Raw genomic sequence first — 16,311 nt, forward strand, 5'->3', positions numbered from 1 at the left:
ACACTTTTTTCTTTCTCTTGTTTTTATTTTTTTTTTCAGAGAAAAAACTACTGCAGTGGAAAAATAGATTTTCCTGGCCATATTTCCCCGGGGACACAAACAATACAGAGGCCGAGTGGAGATGGAGCAGCAGATAGTTCATGTAACATTTACCATGTTCTCAGGAAACTGGAGACACATGACAGAAGGACTGCACACAGATAAGAATTTAAGAATGAGGTGAACAGTGGCCTTTAACAGAGCAGTCATTACAGGCTCATACAGTTTGTCATTGTTTTGGATATGCACTTAAACGCCAGCTCATTAGACTGGAAATTAAGCATTATGAGACGAGAAACTATGCTTGCTTAAACTTTTAATTTGAAGGGGTGAACAGTGTACAACGCACAGCCATTTTTAAAGTCAGGGTTTCTACATCTTTTCAAGATTTTTCAAAGTGCATTTTCAAGCGTTTCCTTACAGCTGTGCTAAATCATATATTATGTGTTCTCAAAATGATTATTTCACTTCTTCATCACATTAATTCAGATGTCACTGCTACAAATGACAAAAACTATGTTTAGAGATGGCATTATACAGAAGGGTGACAAATTAAAGAAAAACACAACAAAGTTTAAGCTTTCAAAATGTCAAAAACTTGTCATTTTATATAATATAGCTGAGCTAATATCCAAGTTAATTTATTTCTTATGACAGTCCGAGACAGTCAGCTGGTCTCATTCCACCCAATCAGTTGTTTTCCATATTAAAGACCAGACTAAAGGCCAAAAGCCTCCGAAAACAAGTGTCTGCTGATGACATTAAACATATTAGACATGGTGAGTTATAAAATGGTTAATTAACACTGCGTAGTGCATCTATAAACATGTGGGTGGTCATTGTAAAGTTTCAATGGATGGTTATGAAACTTTACATTTGCTTAATAAATGTTTATAAAGCGTATTTGAACAACCTTTGAAGGTTAGTTGACAGTAAAATAACAATTTAATTAACAACATCAATTTACTATTTATTAATGATGGTTGTTATGAAGTGTTAGTAGTTTTTGTGAACCTGTTTGATTAGTTTCTGTGCTCTAAAGTTAGGAAGCAATGCGCACATACTCTCAATACTCTCAAATTAAACCTGAAAGTGAACCTCACTGTTTCATTTCAAATGCAATGTGCTGCAGACTACAGTACAAACACCACAAAATGCTTAACTGTCACTCTATAACAGGCGTGGTTTGCATAGCTATAGAACAAAAACGCATACATGTGGTGGTGTACGACAACAATACAAGAAGCCGATTATTATACGGCTACATTCCCTGTAGTAACCCCTGACCGAGGCCGTGTGAGCTGAAACCTCGTCTGTCTCCACTCATTCATATCAGAGGGATTAGTGAGGATGACACAGACTCCCACTGACACGTGATGCCTGGGTAGTAGCATCTACACACACATACATATCCATGATAGGACTCATACGCACACAAACACTCACACAGATGGCCAGTAGGATTTCCCCTCTCTAATTCTCAGCCTATTCCTAGACAGGTAACGTAAGCCGTTAGCCCTCCACAATAAGAGTCCCTGACCTGTTATCACATCAGCAACAAAAAGTAAGGAAGGGGTCAATGCACAAGGCAATCCGGAAGTATTAGGACAGTGACACATTTTGTGTTGTGTTGCATCTGTAGTCCAGGACACAGAAGTTGAAATATAAGAATAAAATTTGCACTTTCTGCTTTTATATTATTATATTATATTATATTAGTCTCTAAAACACACAGGCTCCACAGCAGAGAAACACTGAAGGAACTGAAGCCTTTTCGTATATGAAGTCCCCCAGGTTAAGGGAACAAAAAGTAATTTGGCACGTTTACATACATTTAAAGCAATCATAATAAATATTTAATTAGCAGTCAGGCCTGAACAGGAGTTCTGCTCACTTAGGGTTGGGGAATATGACAATATATACCATGCAAAGGTAGAAATGTGTCCACTGGTAGAGATCTGGCATCGCCGTTTCCACTGCAGGATCCATCCCTGAGAGTATCTGCTATATATTCAGGCAGTCTAAGTAGTAAATCTTGGCTGGATTCTCGTGTGGTCATGTGATCTTGCGATTCTAGTAAAGTGGTCTGAGCAGCAAGACTGCTTACCACGTTCTCACACAACGCGAGTCAAACAGTTGGTGGCGATAATGCACCTCTAAGCTGCTTTGCCAACCACCGCAGAAGAAGAAAGTGACAAGAAAACATGGAGGAGGAGAGTGAGAGAGTGTAAATAAAGAGAGGGAGGCATCCCAACCAACCCAGGATGGGGCAGAAGAACTTGTTAATGAAAGGGATGCAACTTCTGTCATGTGGACACGGTTTGGATTTAGATTTTTGGTTTGATCGCCGAATACAACAAGAAAATAATCATGTAATTAAGTATGGAATGGTTATTTTAAATCATGTCTTATCTGTATTGTGTTATAGAGCATTATCATGATCTAAATTACATATAGTATGCCATGGTGGGAGTATTATGCATTTACATGTAGCTGCATGAAGCGCTAAGCATCTATTCTAACACCAAACACTGCTCATTTGGTGTTTTTTTTTTTTTTGTCACAGAGTTGAAAAATGTTCATTTTTGTATAAAAGGCTGCACTTGTCACTTTTTTCCCAGACAACTAATGACAGTGGAGCAGAGGCAGGATAAATGCACAAACTGACCTGCTCATACAAAAACTACCCCTCGAGCCGGGCTTTGTCCAACTTTTACTCTAGAAACTCACTGAGATATTTCCTTATTTACAATTCTCATAAACAAAAAAAGAGCAGCAGGTTAGTCCTCTCTATCTATATGTGCTCTGGCTCTTGCTCCAGACTCCACCTTGTGCTGACATTTTTGCATTCAGTATTTGTTGATAACACAAACTATCTGTGAAATTCTGTACTTGCAACACATAAATTAAGTGTTACTCTCAATTTTCCATATCATAACAACCAAAGCATCTCAGCTGCACCTCCAAAGTGCCCTCAAACACTCCCAGCTGGGCATTTTCAGAGGAGCCTGATGTATTTTAACTGGGAAAAAGCGTTAAGTATTTAAGTTATTTAAAAACCAATGTGTTTAAGTAGAGACAAAACAATGACAGTCTTCTCATTATCGTGACACATTCTGACCGCACTCTATATGCACAGTAAATAGTGCAAATCAAAGGAAGAAAGAGACAGACAGAGGAAACTTAAGGTCTTGTCCCCATGTCCTGCTGTCACATCCAGCCGTCCTCAGATGAAGACAAACACTTCCTGCTGCTGAGAGAGGGACATCTGTGTTCTGTGTTTGTATGACAGGAGACTGAGGAGGGTTCAGCAGCATTGTGCATTGTGTGTCCGCCACAAACGCTTACGCATGTCCATATATCACAAGACACAAATACAGGCAACATAAGCACTAAATCAAAGCAACAATGAAAAAGCAGTATGACAGCACAGGAAGACGGACACTACCAGGTCTGTAAAACACAGACAGAAATACAGGCGTGTCCAGAAAAGTTTAAGGCCACACGGACACCCGGGGAATGTTTTCTTCCTGACCAGCCAGTGGAAAACAGCCACACTGAAATCAATGTCAGACACCTGAACAAAGCAGTTTAGCCAAGGACAGCTGAGAGCACATTAGGCATGCATCCTCGTGGATGTCCTTCCAAATACAGGCAGGGAAATTAAAATCCCATTCAGGCCCCTCATGGGACACATACACTGGAAGGTTACATAACTGTCAGCCGCACCAGTGATGGCTTCCTGTCAAAAAGAGAGAAAAAAAAACGGGGTGGGGGGGGGGTTAGGGGGGGATCTGCCCTGCCATGTTTTGACTAAAGAGTAGATACAACCTGGGCACAGTGGAACAAAGAGAACAGACTTATACAGGTGAACACGTCAGCTGACATATCCCATATGGCTGCAAGGGGCTGCTGCCAAGTTCTGGTCTCTCCTTCCTTCCTGTGAGCGACAAACACACCGCCTCCTAATTCTCCAGCCCAGAAAAGTACAGCTGAAGATGTTCTGCGGATTATCTCCACAAGGAAACCACGTGCTGGCATTTGTGGACACCATGCAAGTGTCCCACCTTTAGTTAATCTACCCAGCACGCACACAACACAGGCTACCAGCCAATGACACCTCTAGCTAGCGGGTTGGCTACTCTGCTTCACGTGACATTGAAGTTACCCACCTGTGCCGCTCTGTGGGATGCCACTGATAGACAACTCCATGGCCAATGCGAGTGCTGCAAGGCGCTCTCCCTACTTTGGGTGGAAGGGAACTGTTGCAACTAAGCTCGACTCAACCGTTTAATGCCATTATTAACACTACTTACGGCTTTAGCCAACCAAGACAGCGCCCAGCGGAGAGGAGCGCACAGGCAGGGCCCTCCCACCTGCACCTTTTCACATGAATATTTTAAGGAGCTACCGATTTCACTGCTGCTTCAAAACTCTGCTTTGAGAATAAATAAGAATTCAACTACATGGAAATGCGGATGCCTCAGTGGCTGTGTGTAAATTTACACTTTGATGTAAGACGATAAAGAGAAGACTGGTTTGTTATTGGAAGAACAACCAATTTATTCAGTAGGTGCAAAAGGAATAATGTGTCAACTTTTCATCAATATGCATGTTTGAACATAAAAGACCATGCATGTAATAAGAGAGGCTCTTCACTAGTGGAGCCTTTGCACAAAAATGAGAAGCAATCTCTTGAGATGTTCAGAGAGGGAAAGAGACTAAGAGAAATGTTTTCATTAAGTGCCCTGCAATGTCTTTTTTTTCACTCAATTTCCTCCTGCCCTAAACTGCAAATGGCTGCTCAAGAAAGAGTAACAAGTGCACAAGATAAATGTGCAACACTTGCATGCAGGACTCCACTTTTTCCCTTTCCTTAAATGTGAAGATTATCTATCTCTGATTACCACTGAAACCTAGGTTGCCTAGCAACACACAATTAAGAAGTATGCTTTCCGATCGGTGGCAAGGGCTGCCCATTATCAGATGAAGTTACTGAAGCAACAAATGTCAGCTACATGCAAATGAGTTTGTTGTGCTAAAAGTGTAGTTAGTTGGTGGGGGGGGGGGGGTTGCTGCCACTGTGACCTTGGAAAGCAGTGTATATATTTGCACAACGCTTGAAAGAAGGGACTTCCCACCCCCACAACTCCTTCCTCTGGATCTCGCACCTCACTTCTTATTTCCTTGACAACACGGGAAGGCACTTCATAAAAGTCATTACTCTTTAACAAGTGCAGCAGCCCACAGACCCATTAGAGAAGCAGGCAGGATACAGGGTTACATGGCTAAAAGCAAGGTTAAAAGATTTAATTCTTCCCTGAGCTCATCAGCTCTCATCAACGGGGAAATATATCAACTTGTTAAGGGGACAAATCAAGGCCTCTATGTATTAAAATAAGCTGAGACGATGCCTTGCTGGAGGATTCACTCTTACAGTAAAAACTGCCACACTATTTGTACTAACCTTGTATGAGACAAACAAGTTCAACAAAAAAAAATTCAACATAATTATGTGTTCTGTGAGGACACCGAAGATGTGATTAAAAAGAAATCACCACGGCAGAAAACAAACGAAAAGGCAAGTTTGGACCATATTGTATGCAGCAGCATGTTCGCGATGAGACCTTCAAAAGCAAAACATTTCTTTCATTTCTGTCACTCGATAAAAATGTAAATCTGCTCTTAAGAATTGGCAATCAAGGCGTAAATGTTGGCAAGTTAGTGAAAGCAGCACAGAGCAAAAGAAATTTACTTTCACATAACTTTTCAGTTTGAGGACAAATTTCCTTTCCATGTACCTGCTGTCTGAGGTGAGAATGATTGAGTTTGTTCAGCAGTATAGTGGCAATACAACACAACAAGAATTTCAAACAAACAACAGGGTGCCTATAAAAAACGGTTACCTATTATAGTCCAAACAACTATACATCCAATTAGTGTAATTGGATTTGAGGCAGTTAAGCTGCTGATTAGGAGAGAGTACAGTGTAAAATAGAATGACAGCAACTCATCAAGGAAATAAACTTTAACCCACAAAAGACAAGCTGGATGTTTATGTGTTTTGATATTTACTGAAACTGTCTTTAAAAGAAGAGGTGTGGGAGTATATTAAGAGCCAGCAAACACTATCCTGTTTTGCCAAATTGTTTTGTGAGCGCTCACAAACATTTATTGTTAAAATTTCCACCTCAACAAGTGAACAAACCATGCAAGAGAAACATAGAAAAAAGCAAGTTGGAGCGCCAAAAGCACACTGTTGCTTCAAAATCATCCTGACCATGAAACTAAGTGAAAGAAAGCGACAGCAAAATGTTGACCTCAATAACTCGAATGCTGCTCATAAGAAACATTTCATCTTGGTGATGAGACAGGATCCCCTCCAGCAAATGACACAACTCTGTTGCAATACATGTATAAATAGTTGCATAATTTTAAAAAAAGACCTCCGAGAGCAAAGCTGCTTAACTTGTCAGATGCATCTTACATGCTACTCCTCCATTCAAAAAGACTGTCAGCCTGATTTTTTGTAGTGTGCCAAAAATCTCTATATCATATATAGAATTAAATCTAACTATGCATCTAATCTATGACAAAACAGAACCAGAAATTATTACTAATACCTACACAAAAAACATAAATCAGCAACAATAACAGAGAAAAGAAGGTTTGAGGAAATTTGTGAGAAAGGTGGGGTTTGACATTACTTGTGTCAGGTGTGGTGGCCATGGTTGAGACTATGACAGGTGGACCAGTGCGACGTCCTACCAGCTTGGTGTTGTTAAGGTTTTGCGCTTGGAGAGTGGTGGAAGAAGTTACAGGAACAATGGTACTCTCAGGAGCGGCGCTGATCCCTTTCCGGAGAAGCTGGGGGCTGTGAAGGGGGCTTGGCGCTCCAACTGGTGATGCTGGGGGGAGGTTGGGGGCTCTCTTCATCAGCTCCATGGGGGAATAGGAGCCAGAGAAGGTTTTGGGCGCTGCTCCAGGGGTGCCTGGAGCTGGTGGAGGCTGCGTTCCAAGAGCAGACATGGCAAGACCGGTGTGGGCATTGTACAAGGAGAGGGGTCTTCCTTGAGTCATAGCACTGCTATATGCTCCAGGGCTGACTGGGAAGGCTCCAGTTGCCAGGGGTCGGACTCCTGGGTATGTGGTGGTCTCCAGGAGGTTTTGGGACGGTGCGCTGCTGGGTCTTCTACCAAGAAACTCTCCCATCCTGGGGGACACAGTCTGGATGGTGGTGGGAGGTTGCTGCATCAGGTTGGGGTCCATGGTCAAACCCTGGGGCTGCATGTAGAGGTCGTTGCGGTGGCTGAAACTGTTGGATCGGGTACGTGCAACTGGCCCGCTTGCCTTGCAACTGAGCACAACACGGGACAGAACTCGGGCCTGGGCCAAGTTTGGTGCCACGGAGCGGACGTCATGGTCTTCCATCATCCCCAGTGTGGCAGTGGAATCAAAGCCATGTTGCAGCAAGAGAGTGATGGTGCTCTCAGCCAAACCTTCAGATCGTAGAAAAGCCAAAAAGGTAGGGTCCACCATCCTCTTGGGGTCTGCGGCGCTGGGATGTTGTGGAGGCAGGTTGGAGGTCATTCCAGGTGTGGCAGCCACTATAGCTGAGCTGGGGTCATAATGGGGGTCATAAGGCAGCCTCTGGGAGGCTATAGCTCCATAAGCCCGGGGGACAGCTCCGTCCATTCCCTGAGAAGCTGGGTCCACCACTGAATTGGTGGCAGCTGGCTGGCGGGGGTCCAGAGACAAGCCGCTGATGTTGTCGTAAGCTTGGCGGGCGGAGAGAGATGATGGTTCAGCAGCGTAAATAGTCAAAGGGGGCTGGACCCCGTAGACCGCAGGCGAGGGAGAGCTGCCACCAATACGCTGGGCGTCTGGGATCATCTTAGATCCCAGAGTTTCCCTGTACAAACGGCTCAGCTCGTGAACGGGAGGGGGAGGAGGTGGTGGAGGAGGCGGGGGAGGAGGGGGAGGAGGAGGAGGAGGCACGGGGTTAGGTGTAGAAGCAGAGGCCAGCAGGGAAGGTGTGGCCCTCGCCTGTCCTTGATCCCAGGCAGGCCTCACCCCCCCAGCGCTGGGCCCATAATGCAAGGCTGATCTGTTGAGCAGGTGCTGGCTGTCCCTATAAAACCCGGACTCTTCGTGTGGCTGGCCAGATAAGGTAGTGTCAGTCAGGTAGTAATCCTGAGGTGGTGCGGAGGACCGTCCCGCCATCAGTTGCCTGAGGTAGAGGCTGCTGCTCAGATCGGGGGCTGAGTTCTTCCTCAAGAGCTGCTGCACATGCCGGTCCTGCTGGAGCTGCCTGTAGACGGAGGGCTGGAGGACTTGTTTCTCACCGAGATCTGGGTGAAAGCATGCTCCACTGTCTCCTCCGCCCAGCGGCAAAGAAGTCCTTCGCCCTGCAATGGTGCCACAGTAGTAACAGCGACTTCCAGCCCTGACGTTCTGGCCTTCAGTCCACTCAGGACCTCGCTGGCCCAGAGAGCCACCAAAATGCGACTGCTCACTTGAGTTAGGCATTGGTGAAGACAATAAAGCGGACGGCTATAAAAGCGGAAAATAGAGCTGGGTGTTGTGTTTCAAATTCTCCTGTTACACTCACCCCCAATCAAAAGGGAGGAGAGGGGAGAAGGTGAAGCATGAGGTACCTTTTTACCTGATCTGCAGCTGTAGGTCCCCCCTCCCCTCACTCTTAAGTCTGTGCTATCATGTAGCTCCCTGCTGGCAGCCTATCTAAATAATTCAGCCCTGGAAACATTAGAAATCCATGAGGAGAGAGGCACAACATGACAAACACATAGACAGAGTACACACACACATGCAGCGAGACAAAAAACACACCTTTAGGGCGAAGATCTATTCCATTCTACAGCAGGGATCATGCTTGTGCTGGGCATGACGCTTACGTCCCAAACTAAGACCGAGCGTAAAGAAATTGGGGTAAAAACACATGCTGGACAATGCCAACGGAATGGAGGAGGGGACGAGACGCACTAATCCAATGGGGTTGATGCACGCCATTGGCAGGGACTGTCCTCTCCTCCGCAGCGTTTGCCACAAGGGGATTAGCGTCAAACTAAAACCTGCTTAAATCCACTGCCCCCTGTGACATCACTTGAACCAGATAGTGTACACAGCCAGCACGCCGCTGAGGCCCCTGGATGTGTTCACCGAGTGTAAAGCTACAGTGTTTACGGTGCTTAGTGGTTACTACTAACCCCTTCGATGGCCTGCGGCCGGCGTCCCCTTGGGTGCGAATGGATCTTCCCAGAGGGACAGGGGAGACTGGGGACTGACACGCTTGCTGCAGTGTGTCCCTGGAGAGAAGAGAAGGGGGGTGGTAGTAAAGGCCAGACACACAAGTGCTACTGAGGGTCAGATTTAATCCGACGGTTACTAGAAGGAGGCCAGGAGAAGCTCCACTCAAACCAAGGAGAACACACAGCCTCTACTGGGCAACTGCAGATTCACACCCATACAGTCAAATGTGTACAAGCGTGCAAACAAGGAGAAACACGCAACTGTGCAGTGTCTTTGTAACACTCATGTTGTATCATAACAGTGTTTGATTCAGAATTAATTCTTTTTTCCCCAAGTTCAATCTTTACTACGGCTAAAATGAATAATTTCTGATTAACTGTTGTTTATACAGAATCAGAAAATAGTAAGAAATGCACACCACTATTATCAATGAATCTGCTGATTGCTAATTAATTAATTAACTAATTGATTAATCGACTAATCGCTGCAGCTTTGCCATACAGGCAAATGTATGCAAGCATGCAAGGAGGAAAAAAACATGCAGCATTTTTGTAATCAGTAAGTCCTTTCTATCCACCCATGTTCAGTGTGTACCAGGGCCTGCCTTTCTTAGGATTAATCAGTTGTTTATAAAGCATCAGAAAATAGTAAAACATGTACATCACATTTTCACAGAGCCAAAGGTGATATCTTCAACTCGTTTGATTTGTTTGACCAACAGCTAAAAGCCACAAAATATTAAATTTCGGATGTTATAAAGCAGCAAATCTGAACATTTCACTAAAATGGAATTGCTTGTTTTTGCTTGGTGCCCAAAACCTTTTTCCTTCAAGTTACAGCAGAAAAATACATCTTGAAAAGTGTCCTGTATTGCAGTCATAATAAGCCCATGCCCTGCTTGCTTCAGATCAATGTGAACTTCATCTTCGCCAGTTAAGTCGTATTTCCCCTCGCACTTTGCTTCTATATACACCAGATGTACAACAGAGCAGATGTGGCTTATCTGAGATGTTGGAATCGCAGAGATAACTGCCGGTGTTTACTTGCTGAGACAAGAGCAATGTAAACAAAGAAACAGCGGCAGGGGGAGAAGAAAAGGAAGCTTTGATAAGTGTGATGGGAAAAAAGCTGATAAGGCGAGAGGCTGCCAGCTCTGACTTCACCTCTGAGACAGACTGACTGACAGACAGTGTGGAATAGGACAAGGCACAGGGGGACGGAGTATGATTGGACTGCACTGGACTGTGACAACTAGATGGCTACAAGTGTGTTTGTAGTCTGCTGATTTATTTCTGTTTGAAATAGAAAAACAGGGGTTTAAAGGGACAGTTCACCCAAAAATTATTAAATTCTTAAAAAAAATATTTATCCATCTAGATAGTCTTGGAGAGTTTTAGAGATATCAGCTGTAGAGAGAATCTGCCTTCTCCTACATGAAACTGCTCACAACAAGGCCTGTGGATTATCTTGAGTAACCAGGTCATGATTTCTGGACGGAGACATCGCTGTTGAGTTTTTCTAGTGTATTATTTTGGCACTTTGAAGCACCACAGCTAGTCAGTGGTGGTAAAAGTACACACAATCTTTACTAAAGCAGAAGCACAGATACTAAAGTTGCCCTCTGAAGGACTTTTCTGTTTTGTGCAAAGCTAACTGAACTTCACTTCCGCGGTCAAGTCTCCCTCTCTTGTCTGTCTCGTCTTGTAACGTCTTTGGCGACATTTTATTATGGGTTTTTTCATTTTGTCATTTTCTCTGTTATGTCTGTCTTTTTCGTCTTATTGTCTTAATAATATTGTATGTCTTTTGCATCATTTTGTCTCTTTTTCATCTTATGTTGTTTTGGTCTCTTTCGTATTGTTTTGTCTTTTACACCTTGTTACATCCATCTTGCAACATATTGCTATGTCTTTAACGTCTCATTGCATCTTTTTACGTCTTGTTACATCTTTTATGTCTCGTTATGTCTTTTACATCTTTTAAAAAGTGTTACCTTTTTTTCACGTCTTATGCCTTTTACATTTTGTTACCGCTTTTTCATATTGTTTGTCTTTGGCACCATTTTACCTCCACCTTTTTCCTCGTCTTGTTACATCTTGCTAAACCTTTTAAGTCTCATCACATTTTTTTACATCTCAACATCTTTTATGTCTAATAACACCTTCACTACTTTTATGTCTAATTATACCTCTTTGTCTTTTACATCTTGTTGGATCTTTTTCATCTCGTTACATCTTTTACATCTTTCACATCTTGTTACATTGTTCCATCTTTTCCATCTTGTTATGCTGTTTTTGTCTTGTTACATCTTTTACATCTTTTTTTTTGACTTGTTACATCTTTTTCAACTTGTTATGTATTTCTTGGTGGTTTAGGATGATGTGTCCCTTTAAAGGAATGGTGTTTGCTGGGACATCATGTGGATGCTCCTGAAGCTGAGACACAGAGACAGCGTGACTGAGAAGAGCTAAATTTATGACCGTTTAAGAGTGACACCGCGACAGTACTCTGCCTCTTTATGTTGTCCCACTACCTGTCAAGTCCCAGAGGGAGCTGCTACAACAAGCTTGTTTTCATTTTGAGCTTAAGTGATGCAATCATGATATAACATCAAAAACAAAAATCAGATTGTTTCATTATGGAACATCCTAATTGGAGAACATTAAGTAGGTCAAAACAAAAATAAATCAGAACAGTTTCATTTTCCCTGTGGCCCTTAGCAGTCCAGGATGATGCACATCTGAGGGATGGTTTCTTTCATTAGAGGTAAAGTATACCTAGCAATTTCCTCGCAGTGATTTCTCAGCGCTGTCCTCCCAGGTCTGAGTCTCCCGGCGCTTTTTTGTCAGCTGTAAAACACACCATTAATCACTGTGTTGTATCTCTCTACGGCGATCGCCGACAATAACTTCTTTTAATAAGCCCCTTCCAGGGCTGTGTGTCACTCAGATCCCCGCTTCCTGACAAAATATTAATAACAATAATAAACATCTCAAGTACGGTCAGGCTGCTGTTGCTAAAACTGAAACAAGGATATGGCATATCATATCTCCTGCCATGCAAATTGCTGCATTTCCCACAATTCATAAGCAGGAGAAGCTGGGGTACCATATTCATCTTGTCTACATTCTCTGATATGCCTCTCATGAGAGCTGCTCCATAATTAAGTGAGCATGCTATATTACATTCATCAAGCAACAGGGACCCTGTAGTTGCTAGCATGAATAATACAATAGAAGAGAAGCAACCCCAAACTTACACAGCGGATATTTGGTGAGCTGCATCAGAATCGATGCCAATGCTCTGCTTGCTAGCTCGCGGCCAATCTTACGGCTCTGTGAAAGACCTCTAGGTACAATGTGTCGAACAGACGTCCAGCAACAGTCATGCCTTTGGAGCAATCTGGCCATCTTTCTAGGGCACAGGACGCTAACGGCGGGACTTGGCAGGCAGCGCAGGCAGAGATAGCTGCAGAATGATTTAGATAGCTGCAACTCTACAACTGCTGATCCATTAAACTTTCATGGGGACTTCATAAATTAAAACCATGACTGGAAGAACTTGAAAATTCTACTCAATTACTGTGATTGTACAGTATATTAAAGTTTTAACGAGCCTCTGGGCCTAGTACGGGTGGGGGTGGGGGAAGGAGGGGCGGCGAGGAAAGAAAAACACATGGTAGCAATTCTGGTCCGATGGCTTTCGCAGGGTTCACATCTGCTGTGTTATCGAGATGCTGTCCTCCGCCTCTTTACCACCTCGCGTATGACACAGCATGTCACACATTTGCATGGGTGGGAGGAACACAGGGCAGAGCGAGAGCCGCTACTGCAAACCTTTTATCACCACGGCGAGACCTCTGGTAGACTTGGTGAGGCAGCCGATTAGAGTTTTGTCTTCCATTTAGCGGGCGGGTTTGTTCTCTCTTTTCGCCGAGCTCGCGCGCAGCCCCGCGCTCCGCCTGCCTATCATTATCAAGCCAGTGGCCCATACTGCATCACAGATGGGGCAGACAGAAGGGAGAGACGACAGCCCGCTTGCTTTTTGGAGAGACGAGGAGTGTGCAGCTGAGTGAGAGAAGAGGGAGGGAAGGAAGGAGAGTGAGAGAAGAAAGGATAGAACAGAAAATGTGATTTGCTTTCACATCACTGATGAAAAAAAAAAAAAAAAGATATGGAGTCCAGTTAAACCAAAGAACACTTTTACAATATGTTCAACTCAGCTGTGGTTATAAGCGGAGATGCAGTGGAGAGGAAGTACATACTGAACTCTAATTCAGTCTAATTTATGGACATCTCCCCCATAGTGTTAATGCACTGTTTTTAACAGAATGTCCTCTCACACCTTTTATTTTACAAAACCTAGAGGTCATTCTACTGTCACTTTTTCATCATAACAAAATAAATTAAAATACTTATTCCTTAGTGTTTAATGTCCTAACCCAAAGAGATGCTAACAAAACACCAACATAAAACAGTAACAGAACAGAGCAGTGTTTTCTGATTTTCAGTAAATAACGTATGACGGCCTATTAGAGCTTTTAGACAACAAAAAAAGTCACAGAGCTGAAGGAGGGGCTAATATTCCAAGAAAAAAAAAAACAGAATTTACAAAATTGCCAAAATTTAAGTTGTAAATTTATAAGGAAATAAAGAGAAAGAGAAAATTCTCCAAGTAGTATTCTCCAAGATTAGAAAGTCAAAACCTTTCAAGAAAAAGAAAATCTGCAAAATATGTATTTTTTTTGGTCAAGGAAACAAAACAGTTACACACAAAATCACATACTGATTTAGATGAAGTGACAGCTTTTGTCCATCAGGAACTACAATTATACAACAGTTCATCACATTAATTAATCAATGATTTCCTTTAATCTCAGAGTTTCTTCTTGCCAATGTACGACTTTATAATCTCAGAAAATATTTGAATTTCTTTCAGTTATAATTACTACTACTATTATTTAATCAGATACATACAACAGCGTATTATAAAAATTTCAGAGCAAAGAAAAAAACTTCTTTCAAGATTAATTCTTGATGTCACGGATGCATTGCAGTCAATACTCCTAAAGATGCGTGATTTGATAACCAGCGTTTCCTTCCACTTCCACTCTCTTGTGCAAGGTTCAAAAACAAACGAGACAGACTAATGAGACGGTGGCTGCAAAAGAACCTGACTGTGAATGAAACAAGCTTCATCAAAGAACAACCTAGCAAATAAAAGACCACAAAGTATGTTTTGCCATCAGAGAAAATTTTCCCAGTCTCTGTTGTTTGAGTTCTCATGTTCTCCCAGTTCTGAGAAAGGAAGCTAAAGTCTGGCTAGCTACAGCAACTGGCCAAATCCAGCCCAGAAGAAACCCCAAAGAGGCTGCGCAAACATAGACGTGATATATGACAAAATAAGTGAACTACATAGTGTATAGAAGTAACTAATGAGTGAGCCATCCAGCCTCCTTCTCATGTCTGTTGAGAGTTGCACATTTTCTCATGCGAGTTCCGACCACACTGAGTAGCTTTTCAAAACTTCTGGCTATTGAGAGTCACAAGAAGGGAAGTGCTCTGAAAATATGTCTCTGTCAACCCTGAAATGAAGAGGAAGAAGAAAAGGCCATTCACAGATACTGAAACCGTGAAAGAATGCATGCTGGCTGCCTCGGATAAGGTGATAAATTAAAAACTAGAGTGACACTGACATCCGCTATCAAACATTTAATCATCTAACGCTGTAATTATTCATAGGCTTGAAATTGTGGCCACAAATGTTTCTGAAAAACTGTTAGAAGAACTAAAAAAAGCTGTAATTATTAAAAGCAAAATAAAAATGATGGGACAGTTCAACCCCACCAAATCGGTCGTAGAGATGTGCCTTCTCTTGAATATAATGGGAAACCTTTTTCTGAGCTGGAACTACTTTCTTTCTAGTAGAAAGAACAACAAGTTCCAGTAGATTCTGAAGTAGTTCCAGTAGATTCTACTGTAAAAAGAAAGTAGTTCCTACAGGAAAACGTTCTCAACAAGGTGTGTGGATTATCTTGAGTAACCGGGTCATGGTCTTTGGAAGGAGACACTCATTTTGAATTTTCAAAGGTATTTTCTTGATGTTTTGAGCCCCACAAGTCAGACATCTCTACGATCAACGCCTCCAAAACTCTGCAACTCTGCAATTAAAGACCAGGGGAAAAATATGTATTTTTGATTTTGGGGTGAACTGTGACTTTAAATAGGCTGGTTTTAAAATCTGGCCCGATGGAATTTAAATTAATATCAGATCATCTTATTTATCCTCAACTGCCGTAACTCAAGTTTCTGCATACATAACAGCACCATAACTTATTAGTTATAAGCAAATATAATCACTAGAAAGAACATTGTTCTACTGAACTACTTTTGTGTTTTATTCAGCAACTAATATGGATAAATCATATTCCTAATTATGCAACCATAAAGTGTCATCATGTAGCACAACATGAATAAAACGCAGATGTTGATTAAAACATTATCTGACTAGATTAGAGCGGCTCTAATCTAACCCAGAGGGGAAACAGTATTGCAGTCTACAAGCAAAACAACAATCTTAGCAACAAGGAGGAAAAAAAAGAGAGATCAGGAAAAGAAGCGTCCTCCCTCCCAGCCAACCACTCGGCCCAGTTGCTGCAGAACGATAAACATTGGTTCAGCTCAAATTAAGCTGAGAACATGAAAAGACCTGAGGCTGGGAGGAACACGGGCCACGGCAGATCACTCCTCATCTCTTCACATGACAGAAATGAATCTGTTCACCCCTGAGAGAGAAACGAGAGAAAGAAAGGAAGCTCCTCTCCAGTCCTCATAATGCTGAATTAAAGCTGATGCTTACCAGCAGCTGCTTTGATTGAGCTAACTAGCGGCTTTTGATGAAAACAGTCGCAACCAGCTCCCTGCCACCTTATTTGCAGACAGGCCAGATTATGCTAAATACATATCAAGGACTTTAATGGCTTAATCAGCCTTGTCATCTACC

General features: G+C 42.7%; 1 protein-coding gene across 4 annotated transcripts in view; it reads right to left on the reverse strand.

Annotated features, from left to right (window-relative positions):
• The window catches only part of LOC146312159 (C-terminal-binding protein 2), a 133,882-nt gene that overhangs the window by 53,229 nt on the left and 64,342 nt on the right, over positions 1–16,311 (reverse strand). For 2 of the 4 annotated variants that reach the window (XM_084741682.1, XM_084741683.1), the window contains exon 1: positions 6,747–8,568. The exons of 1 other annotated variant lie outside the window; for it this stretch is intronic. In XM_084741682.1, the coding sequence (XP_084597808.1) occupies positions 6,747–8,568 (1,822 nt within the window). Of the gene's footprint in view, positions 1–4,211; positions 4,275–6,746; positions 8,569–16,311 lie in introns of those variants that run through there. One more of the 4 variants, XM_084741686.1, reaches the window with a different exon arrangement.

This window comes from Lutjanus erythropterus, chromosome 17 (genome assembly GCF_056507025.1).
Source record: "Lutjanus erythropterus isolate fLutEry1 chromosome 17, fLutEry1.hap2, whole genome shotgun sequence".
In the NCBI taxonomy this organism is placed as follows: domain Eukaryota; kingdom Metazoa; phylum Chordata; class Actinopteri; order Lutjaniformes; family Lutjanidae; genus Lutjanus; species Lutjanus erythropterus.